General features: G+C 36.1%; 1 protein-coding gene across 1 annotated transcript; it reads right to left on the bottom strand.

Annotated features, from left to right (window-relative positions):
• Positions 1 to 1,333: 1,333 nt before the first annotated feature.
• On the bottom strand, positions 1,334 to 12,279 carry LOC138699567 (thioredoxin domain-containing protein). The gene is made up of 6 exons (XM_069825566.1): positions 12,073 to 12,279; positions 11,486 to 11,671; positions 8,575 to 8,713; positions 5,136 to 5,297; positions 1,919 to 2,044; positions 1,334 to 1,793 (listed from the first exon to the last, which is right to left on the bottom strand). Exons 1-6 carry the CDS (start codon positions 12,203 to 12,205, stop codon positions 1,628 to 1,630), a joined length of 912 nt encoding a protein of 303 aa, XP_069681667.1. The 5' UTR covers positions 12,206 to 12,279; the 3' UTR covers positions 1,334 to 1,627.

Below are 12,279 nucleotides of genomic sequence, written 5' to 3'. Positions count from 1 at the left end.
AGGTTGGATCCTCTTAAATGACATCAATAAGGCATCACTTATGAGGCAACTAAGTCAGGAAATAATAGGTTAGGGAGGCCAGTTCCTTTTTCCCTCCATTGTATACATCGCTGTCTAGTAACATAATTCATTAATCATCTCCAACACGTATTAGTGAGATGTACTATGCTATTACAATGTTTAATTTAATTCAATTTACAAAAAAATATATATGAAATGAGGTCAACCTGCTGTTACAGACAAGTTTTAAATTAATTTATTGTATTTCATAGACTGTACACCACCATTGAAGTTTTAAGATGTAGAACAACAGTCAAATGTTATACTTTTTTTTAGCAATATGAAATGGGCCGATGATTCACCATAGATTACCTGACATTTGCCTTATGGTTGGGGAAACCCCGGAAAAAATCCAACCATGTAATCAGCCCATGTAAAAATCGAACCCACGCCAAAGAGCAACTCCAGATCAGAAGATAAACACCTATGTCAAACTCCAATAACAATTTTCTCTCCCTCTTTCTCTCTCTCTCTCCCTGTAGCCAAGATTTTTCACTAAATATCAGCTCTGGGGTTCACTGTCCCACAATGTACAGACTGCAGATGAAGTCTCTCTAGCACTGATTTCCTTAGAACATTTACGTCAGGAAATTTTCTCAAATTTAAATCTACACTTATCATAATGATCAATGTCTGACAGAAGTTTTCAAGAATAACATGTGCTGTTCCACATTATATTTCATGTCTTAGGGCCGTATTCATAGACATTCTTAGTGCGGGCTTCCAATGGATGATCAGCAAACTAACGTTTTTCGTATTCATAAACCAGTGTTAGCGATATGATATGATATGAATCCTGTACAAGTAACCAGTCGATAGCCAGGGCTAGCTTAGCACGCTCGTAGCACGGGCTAGCGAAATGTCTATAAATAGCACCCTTAAAATCTACCTCGACCTAAAATCCACAGAACTGCGATAAGAAGAGCTATCATGTGGTAAGTATAGTGTCAGTCTTATCTCCAGAGTACAGAAATAGTGGATGGACTTCTCTATATGGAGTTTTCACGAGAGCGGGGGTGTTCAAGATTGGAAGTTCCGTACATGTACTCAAACCATTACATGAAATATGAAAATTACTAAAATTCTGCATTAAGTTAAGTTTGTTCAGTTCGTGGAAATATCTCGTGTAATATTCCAAATAAAGAATGGCAAGGGGAGCCTTTAATGTAACTCTCTGCAACACTGTTTTTAGAAATGTTAGGTATTGCACACTAAACAAGAATGTAATTAAATTCAATGCAAAACATGAGGCTCGATTCTGGCATATTTTCAATGGCACATCTAAAGGGACAGGGGAGGAAGAGGGGAATTCAATATTTTATTTTATATTTTTGTATCAACTTGTGCAAACATATTTTCTTCCTGGATTACAATTGTCAACTGTAAATGACATCTGATACAACAAACACTTTAAATCTGCAAGAGAACCAACAATATTCATCCACGTCCTAAATTGATGAGAGCGAACCACAGTTGGTACAGAATACCTATCAAGATGATCAACGTTCTGTGTGTATCCCGCATGTATGTGCAATAGCAAGTTTGTAACTGGGTCGATGAGAGGAACTTACTTGCTCTTCTTCGATTTCTTGGTTACTGGTGGTTTCTTTGCTTTAAGTTTTGAAATGATGATGAAAATAGACAGAATAGTGAAGCCAACTGATCCAAAGCCAATCTTCCAAATCCAGGGGTTGTCTCGAAGGTAGTCTACGATCATCTGCAGGAAGTCATCACTGCAACACAGAAGTGTATTATAAACCTCGCGCTGCACACAGAATTTTTCCTGTTGGAATCACATCATTCTGGAAACTATAAACGAACACTACAATGACAGTTACATGCAACTGCTTGTACTTACAAGGGACTCTTAGGAACTGGAACAGTCTCCTTGCGAGCATTCTTGAACCAATCAGTGACAAACGAGGCGAAGGAAGCCACATCATACTTATGAATGTTGTAACGATACATGTATCCCTGACGGAAGCTGTAATAAACACAAGTTGTAGCAGTCAGTCATTAAACTATCTTGTTAACTAATGTCAATTCATCACATGATATATACAATAAAGCCTAACTGAGTTCTAAATTTCTTTTTTTTTTTTTTATGCTCGACCATGCCGAAATGTACTAATTATACACCTGGTAGCAGATCTTTAATGCATGTCATTAAAGTACACCTACTCATTAAAGGTCAGGTCTTTCAGCCAATGACGACTCAGGTTACAACTGTTCAGCCAATGACAGGTCAGCTTTCTACCGTTATAAAACCGCAAGTATCGATTATTCTCGGATATGCAATCGAAAGAGAATTAGCGAAAAGTCACGGAGGCTGGAAATCCAATACTGTCGCAGAAGGTTATGTTCTGTTACTATAATAATTAGCGTTAATTGTAAATAATATTCAAATAAATTCAATTTGCCATCTCGTTTTTCAATGTCTAATTTAATTTCAATGTTATCTCTGTAGGTTCTTATGGCCTTGCAAGGTCAATGTGGACATCTGTTCCTCGGAAAAAATCAATACTTTAGCGTCTGCGCACATCTCACAACATACAGGACATTGCTCAAAAATTAATAATATCAAGTTAGAAATATGGTCGAGCATAAAAAGTCGTATGAAACTCGCCTATAATGGTAATTAAGAAGCTTGTATGAAAATTATGAAACTCGCTTGCGCTCGTTTCATAAATGTCCATACTCACTTCTTAATTACCTACATTATAGGCTCGTTGCATAATGTACTATTAATCAGTTTTTCTTCGTGAAAACAAGACTTATGAAAGAATTATCCATCTGTGTGTACCTAAGTCTCATTCTATTATTATTAATATGTGCATAAAACAATTTCTTCAAACTTAGTACAGTAAAACCCCGATAAGACGCTGTTCAAGGGACTGGGTGTAAAACGCATATTAACCGGGACCGCGTATTAGGCGGGTATACTAATTTTGACTTATATACAGTATCTATTAGCATTTTTCTTTATTGAAATACATGATTCATGAAAGGTAATACAGTATTACTCCATTATGTAATTACTGTACTGTACGTCAAGACATTTACAATATGTACTGTACTTAATTCTTTCGAAAAAAAAAAAAAAGTCATTTATAGTTGTTTGCCGTGTGCGTGTACTCCAAGTCCTCATATTTACCACACTTCAGTTTCTGAGATTACATCCTCCCGACGTCGCAGCTGTAGTGATTGAGTCGCGATTTTTTATTATCGTCCTTAATGTCTATGATGGGATTCCTAATGCATCAGGGAGTTGTTTCTGAGTAAGAGTACTGTTCTCATCGTACTTTCGTAAGATTTCCAATTTTTCCGACACAGAAAGCGCTTTTCGTTTAACACTCATTGTAATCACATTCACAGACACTTCAATACACTAAAGGACAACAAACTTCCCAGCAAAAATTTCCAGAATTTTATTACGGCTGAGTGAGGAATGTTGTTTGAGAGAGAGGGTTAGCAAGAGAGTGGGGTATTGTAACTGTACGTAGGCTTTAACCGCGCAGGTAAGGAGTCAAATAAGAGAGTGTAACAAGAGGGTGGGGTATACTGAGGTCTGAAGTATGAAGGTTTAAATGCGCAGGTAAAGGGTCGAATACCAATATTTTTCAGGTTAATGGCACCAGTGAGTTCAATGAACAAGATGTTTCATTGCTGTTACAGTACATTGCTGAAAATTACATCGAAAATATTCCACAAAAACAGCGTATTATGCGGGACTTAAGCATAACAAACGGGATATTTTATAAAGGCGTTATATATGAAATGTGCAGGGACCGGACAAAAAAAGCGTATTACACGGGATAGTGTAATAAGCGGGTGCGTCTTATCGAGGTTTTACTGTATATGCATGTAATGCTGCTGTATGGTTAGCTGAAGTTTCTAATCTCTGAAAACTATTTCAAATAGAAAGTTCTAAATACGGTAAACAACTCTGCCTTTACGTCATCTCAATGGTTTTGGTTTAACTAGTAGCTATCTACTTTCAATTTGGGTATCTTATTATATAGGGTGGAAGGGAAAGTATTATATTAATTCACAGAAGTAGTAGATGAAGTCAATGCGAACGAGTGTAGTCAAATAAATTTTCTGACAAGTCCAATGGTTTTGAGAATAAGAAATGCAATGTGTTGCAATGCTACAAAGAGTAGTTGTGCTTCTTGAGGTCACTGCTCCACAGTGAAGGTGAGTGTAGCTGCAGTCATCCATTCCGCAAGACTTGCGAGAGGAGAATGTAAACAAAAACGTCTCATCAGATACATTTCGATCAAATTACTGTAGATCAAAACGTAAAGTATTAAATGAACTAATTACGCAAATTGTTTGGTTTTAACATTCTTTATTACGCTATAACTTTAAGTTTAAATTTAATACCATGAAACTTATTTAACATTCACAGTATCTGTTGATTTCCCTTGCTTTTTACGTGATTACAAAATAATAAAGAATGTATATTCTTATAAAACAAAACTATTTCCATTAAAGTTTCCTTTACATTTGATGTAAACTCAAAATAACATTATTACGAATACATAGTCTGTAACTCAATCTCCATTTAAGTTATTATCTTTGAAGAAATTAAAAATAAATTAATTTAGAGAAAAAAATTAAGTTTCTAGGAATGTTTAGTAATGTCTTACATATGTACAGTAATTTGATAGAAAAGTATCTGATGAGACGTTTTTGTTTACATTTTCCTCTTGCAAGTATTCGGAGTGGATGATTGAAGTTTCCCCCATTGCGGAGCAATGACCTCAAAGAGCACAGCTACTCTTTGCAGCGCTGCAACACGTTACATTTCATATTCTCAAAACTACTGGACGTATCAAAAAATTTGACAAAACTTGTTCGCATTCACTTCATCTATTATCTCTGTGAATTAGAATTAATGTAATAGATTCCCTTTCACTCTGTGTATGGAAAGCAGTAGTAGGCTAGAGAAAAAACTGTCTTCAAAAATATTAAATGCTTTAAATTTAATAAAATGAACTTCATTAAATGAATATGTTCTAATTAATTATTCAAAATTAAATCTGATAACTAATTTTATCAGTGATGCTTACAAGATGAAACTGGGCACCTCCCACACTCCAAAGCGTCGTGCTGTCACTGCCCCTGTTGTCTGTTTGTTCACACGTGCAACATTCATACGCGTTCGCAACTTTGCTCCAACAGCTTCCCAACGTGCCTGCAGCCGCTGACATTCAACACAGTCTGTGCTATAACTGCAGAACAAAATTTAGATTAAGTCTCTCTGCATAGAACTTATCTTACAACTTTATGTTTGGACTCTTTTAACCAAACTTTGACATATCTAACTTCCAATGCAATTTGTTAATTACACTGATTTTTTAAATGTAATACACGATTTTTAATGATATTTACATCAGAGCCACTTCAAAAACTCCATAATGGTAAGGGTTATTAGGAGTCAAATCTTCAACTTCTATTGTTTTTCACTATGGTCACCAAATTCTTATCAAATATTCATGCTTATTAGTCCTCATACCATGCCAGTTTTGAAGTATGTAAACCAAAAAGTTTCTTTAGTTATGACTCAACCTAGTACACAACATAACTTGCCACAGATACACATTATGCATAGCGTGCGTGGCCCATCGAAAATTTTTATTATGGTTTATTTAACGACACTTGCAACTGTAGAAGTTATATCAGCGTCACCAGTGTGCCGGAATTTTGTTCCGCAGAAGTTCTTTTACATGCCAGTAAATCTACTGATATGAGCCTGTCGCATATAAACACACTTAAATGCCATCGACCAGGGCTGAGATCGAACCCGCAATCTTGAGCATAGAAGGCCAGCTCTATACCAACTAAGCTACCCAGATCGAATGGCTCATCGAAGTGATGTGCAACTTGAAAATGGATTACAGTCCTGCCATCTATACGCAATATGTGGAACCCGAATCACATTAAGTGAAGTGGGTAGGCATTGGACACACACTTTTTTTTGTATATTTTTTCCTCTATTCGCATCATAAATGCTCGTGACATATTTAATTTAAGTCTTTTTTGTGAAATATAGTTTCCTCATGCATGTACAAACAGAAATTGGCCTGGATTTATTAACCAACTTAATTCTTCAGAGAAATAAATGTTTAAATCTTTTCAAATAAAAGTGAAAAAAATTACTTGGTGCTACGTTAAAAAAAAATACTCCAAATTTCAAAGTACTTATATATAAAAACTCAAACTAATTTCAAATTTTTACATTTTGAATGTTTCATTAATGCCAACAAAAATTTCAATGCAAGGAGTTTTTTGTATACACCCTTGGAGATGTGACTACCCACCAGTATAACTGATTTGGTAGTGACCCGACTCATGATGAGACTGCATTTGGGTATGGGTTTGAATTCTGCTTGGGCTTTTTCGAGAATTTCTCTAACTGTAAGGTGAATATTAGGTTATGCCAGGGCGAATACTTGACTCAACTCGCCAAATAACATTCTGATGATGATAGATAACAGTGCAGTTAAATAGATTAAAATATGGCGAGGGATTTGTGAAAAGTTTTTTAGCTTAAGCAAGGATGTATTTAAAGATTAAATACATACTACAACAAACAGGATGAGTACACCCTATCTAATAATTAGATAATATAGTGATATGGGCAACCAACTGAACCCAACTCGACCCAACCTACCCGACCAACCAACTTGTCTAAAAACCAACTAGGACAGAACCAGAGTGAAGGGTAATGGCAATCAGAATATTATCTCATGCCTCCATGTCAATTTTTTAATCAGTGCATTCATTAGAACCAGGTACCCAACTGCTAAAGTCATTAGCCCTGTTATCTCGCAGTTTATTTAAATCTCCTATGTACTTTAATATAATTTGATTTGGCTATCTTTTTTTGTAGAGCATGCATATGCACAGCAGTTCATTATTTAATATATTATTGCCTTTTTTATTATTATTATTATTATTATTATTATTATTATTATCGCTCACTCGGAGAGCCTGTAATCCCTAGAGAATGTGTCCCCAGATGCTTAGAAGCAGTGAGGTGGCAGCCCCATCACTGAGGTAGCTCTGCACAATGCTTGTAATGTGGCCAGAGTGAATATACTACTTACTGGCAAGTCTAAAAAAGTAGCTTGAAAGACTCAAAAAGACACAGACCTGGAAATTACAAGAACTTACGGTACATATGGGGGTGAACCGTGGACATTAAGAACAAATGGAATAGGATCCAATTAGCAGAAATGAAATGTTTGAGAATGGTCAAGGAAGTTCTAGAATAGACAAAATTAGAGAAGAGACATTAGACACGAGCTACGCAGCTGTTCTGTATAACAGAAAGTCACTGAATACAGAAATAGATGGAATGCTCATGTATTAAGAATGACAGAATCTCGTAATCCAACTTTCATATACAAACTACAGTCGTGACGCTGTTATTCCCGGCGTGACTCCTCCTCTTTGCTTACATCTTAGGAAGTGAAGGCTCTATAAAGTCTAGATAGGTAGTATCGTTCGCCATTTTTGTTCTTTCGTTGCCGAGCTACCATACGAGGAATCTATTTGCCACACTGTTAAATATTATCATGTCGTAGCTCCTATGATAATAAATCAAATGCACTGTAATTCAGCAAATAATTGAGCGGCAAATAACGTCTTCGTATGCTTCCTGCAAACGCCAACGAAAGAGCCAAAATGGAGGGCGATTATATTAAGTATTTATCGAGCCTTAAGAAATGAATAACTTCATCAGTGAATCACAAGACGCACACGTTTAAATGTAGCCGACCTGCAACACGATTGGCTGCCAGAAATCAGAGCGACAGGACTATAGCAGAAAAAAGAGATCTTGGGCATCCGAAGAAAAGATAGAAAGAATTGAAGATCTCCCCAGAAAAAGGCTGTGATTTAGGTGAAAAAAATAATTTTAAAGCATTTTTTATAAAAATAATTTTTTTGCATTCAATGGTTGAATAAACTTGTATTCTTGTTTATCAAATGGTTGTAATAGTAAATATAGACCTAACCAAATATGCCCATGAAATTATTTTCCTTTCTCCTGAAACATAATTTACCGTTTTGTTGGTTACATCCTTATTGCAGGCAGGTCTTCAATTATTGATGATGAAATCACTGCTCTCAAAATTGATACTGTTGCTGCAATTATTATTAAGTTAGCAACTATAATGTTTATCATTTTAAATTCAATTTGTATCTATAGAGTAGCAGCTGTATGAGTCTGGAGAAAGCAAAACAGGTGAAACATTTTAAATAGAAAATGGAGCCACATAGACTGCGTGGAAAACCATGACATATGATCATCTTACATTTCTGGTACATCTATTTCCATGGTACCACAAGTGATGACAGAGTAAATATTTCATTTAAAACATTAAATTTTTCTATTCTGAAGGTCAGATGTTCCACATTATAAAGTTCTTACTTGGACACCATTCAATATAAACAATGCAAGTTTTACGAAGACTGTGTTATTCTACAATTAATTCTACTCACAACATGATGAACCAGTCTCCAGTAGTGGCCCCGCTAGATGCCTGAGTCAGGTGCTCGAAGTTGTCATCAGAGAGCTCTCGCACAACTGGCTCTTTATTTTCAGTGAATGTGTGTAGAATCAGCTCGTCATTCACAGGCCCTGTGCAAAGCAGACAAATTCTAAACAATGTGTAAAATACCTAGTGAATTCTCTTCCTCTCTTCTCTCTTGGCATACTGAACTTCACATTTACCTCTGAGGTTTTGTGCCATAAAAGATGAAACACTCTCATGTCAGTAGAGCATTACACTCTGTTTTTATACTTACTTACAAATGGCTTGTAAGGAACCGGGAGGTTCATTGCCGCCCTCACATAAGCCCGCCATCTATCCCTATCTTGAACAAGATTAATCCAATCCCTACCATTATATCCCACCTCTCTCAAATCTATTTTAATATTATCCTCTCATCTATGCCTTGGCTTGCTTAAAGGTCTTTTCCCCTCAGGTTTTCCAACTAAGACTCTATATGCATTTCTAGATTCGCCCACACATACTACATGCTCTACCCATGTCAAACGTCTGGATTTAATGTTCCTAATTATGTTAGGTGAAGAACACAATGCATGCAGTTCTGCATTGTGTAACTTTCTCCATTCTCCTGTAACTTCATCACTCTTAGCCCCTTTCCTAAGCACCTTATTCTCTCACACCCTTAACATCTGTTCCTCTTTCAAAGTGAGAATCCAAGTTTCACAACCATACAGAACAACCGGTAATATAACTGTTTTATAAATTTTAACTTTCAGCTTTTTTTTCAGAACAGATTGGATGATAAAAGCTTCTCAACCGAAATTACAGGCATTTCTCAAATTTATTCTGCGTTTAATTTCTTCTCGAGTGTAATTTATATTTGTTACTGTTGCTCCAAGGTAGGCTACTTGAATTTTTCTACCTTTTCAAAGGATAAATTTCCAATTTTTATATTTCCATTTCGTATGTTCTGGTCACGAGACAATCATATAGGCCTACTTTGGTCTTTTCGGGGCTTACTTCCAAACCTATCTCCTTACTTGCTTCAAGTAAAATTCAGGGCGTGCTTCCGAACAGGGGCAGCGGCATTTCCCCTAAGGTTAGAGCTCAGTTTAGGTGTGTGTGTATTAATCGGAAAAAATGTCATGTAAACATGCGTCCTACTCTCAATATTTTCTAGCCCCTACTTTCCGATTAATACACACACACCTAAACTGGGCTCCAACGTTAGAGGACATGCCACTGTCCCTGTTCGGAAGAACGCCCAAAATTCCCGTGTTTTCCCTAATCATTTGTGGAATATTGACAAGCAGCTGATGTAACCCATTCAATTCCAAACTCTCTCTGGTATCCTGGACTTTTCTAATGGCATACTCTAGACTTCTAGAGCGAAGTTAGAAAGTAAAGTGATAGTGCATCTCTTTGCTTTAGCTCACAGTGAATTGGAAGAGCTTCAGACAGAAACTGGCCTATATGGATTCTGTTTTTATACAGACGGAAATTTTTCACTCATTTCAAATGATTTGACCACCTCCATTTCGAGGTAGGGCTACTGTATAGGACGTTTCAGAACCAAGTTGACATATACAAATTCAACTAAAGAAATATGAAGTTGGAACCAGACACTCTGAAATACAGAACTTGCAGTCCTCACATTGAAAAATAGTGTTTATTTTAAATCCACGACAGAGCCTTCTAACTGCACTTCTCTCCCGAAGAAATTTACGTCAAGAATTTTTATCGTACTAAAAATACAAAGTCCTCAGAAGGGTTGAAGCCGCGAAGCTCAGATTTAAAGCAAAATTGGTAACCATGATAAACACTGTAGCTAAACAACATGCAGCACCGTATACTAACATACCATTGTTTGAGAAAGAGACTTAGACATGACAAAATGGCTATATTTTGCTAAACTTTGCATTTCTATAGCGACTATGTGTGATCTAATGTACAATATTACGATAAAACGGTTCCAGATGCCACGACTCATCGCAAGTGTACTCATAGTGACGTGGCAGTACTGGGGAAATGACCTCGCGCACATGTTAAAGTCATTCAGAGCGTTGTAGCTGTATGCTCAGCTGTTTACTGAAGTTGTCAATTCTATACTTCCGTACATTTCTGCTTTGGAGAATTACTGGTCACTGTTCAAGCTGATTAACGAAAAATATTGCAAATGTATTCTTTTGCACACGAGATATACTTATATAGGTCTACCCATTCCATTTACCGATATCATACAGAAGTATTTGCCATGCATTTTGACAGGCTTATACATAATGTATGTCACCGCACGTTTAGGCAGATAAGAAATATCAAGTGTGTTTAACGAACATGGAATCGCAAATGGAAAGAAAAAAAAAACTTTATTCATGGCTACATCATTAACTACAGAGGATATCCTACTTTCAAACTCGAATTCCTTTTTTTACATTTTGGCGATAACATTGGGTTTCTGTTATACCGGAAGCTACTGTGAAAGAATTGTGTAGGTCTACTATACCTTGCAAATCTCTAAGTTTGAGTTGTCCATTGCGATACATTTTCAAGAAACGCGAAATTCGAAAATAATTCAACGCACGCATGCAGACACAGATATGCGCCAATGATGAAATTTCAGCGAATGAATATAGTATTACCTTCTATTTTGTTTTATGACTGAACTCCGCTCTGTGAAAGAAGGTATTTTTAGCGTAGTTCTTGTGGTAATTTCCTCCCTCATACTATTCGCAAATAAACTTAGCATTAATCGTCGATATTCTGCACTTGCCTCTGATGACAATCAACTATTGACTTCTCAACTGCATTATAGCCCTACTATTGCCATATTGCGCCTACATGATTTGTGACATTTTTATTATGGGCCATTAGGCCTACCTGTAAACAAACAGGACACTTACCATCATAAAGTAGTGGAATTCCGTGTCGAAAGAAAACAAGAGCAGGTTCCTTGTTTGGATTATAAAGTCGAACCAGTTGACTGTTAACTGCTTTCACTACCCATGCATTTAACGTGTCTACCAGATCTTCTCTTAGGTGAATCAATTCATTCTCAAAATTATCACACTGTTCACAGTCCTTCTTAGCTGCAAGAAACAATTCACTTCTTTTTAATTAAACTTTACACAAAAATACAGTCTACCACATTTCATACTTATTGTAGACGTAACTAAACACGAACCACTGTATATGTGACTGAGTCTCAAATACAGGAGATCAAAACAAATAATTTACAAGTTACCGGCAAGTGTCTTTTTACACTATAAAACAACTGACTCTCATTTGCTTCTAACATATTTTAACAATTTTTAATGGAGATTTCAGATGGTTAAATAATAAACAGAGCGGACACCTTGTCTCCGATACGTTTTATATGATTATAATTATACATATACATCTTGTATTTTATGTGAAAAGTACTAATAAGAGTATACGTATTGTGAAGGTAGTGTACAGAACATGGATTCCACATGTTCAATCAACTTACTGAATAAAACGACAACGTATTTCTCACTTTTAAACAAATTTAAAAGATCATCATCAGTTACAACTTCCAAAGAGGTCGACTCTATACTCCCCAAAGAAATAAGCAGCAATGATATAATTAAAATAAAATTCATTTTATGCTCTACACGTTGAACAAACCAGTCTACATCAAAACACCAAAGACCTACAGACAGCGGAACTGACAACT

This window comes from Periplaneta americana, chromosome 5 (assembly GCF_040183065.1).
Source record: "Periplaneta americana isolate PAMFEO1 chromosome 5, P.americana_PAMFEO1_priV1, whole genome shotgun sequence".
NCBI classification, from domain to species: Eukaryota; Metazoa; Arthropoda; class Insecta; order Blattodea; family Blattidae; genus Periplaneta; species Periplaneta americana.
Note: the sequence above shows the minus strand (reverse complement) of the source record. Positions and strands in the feature narration are given on the sequence as shown.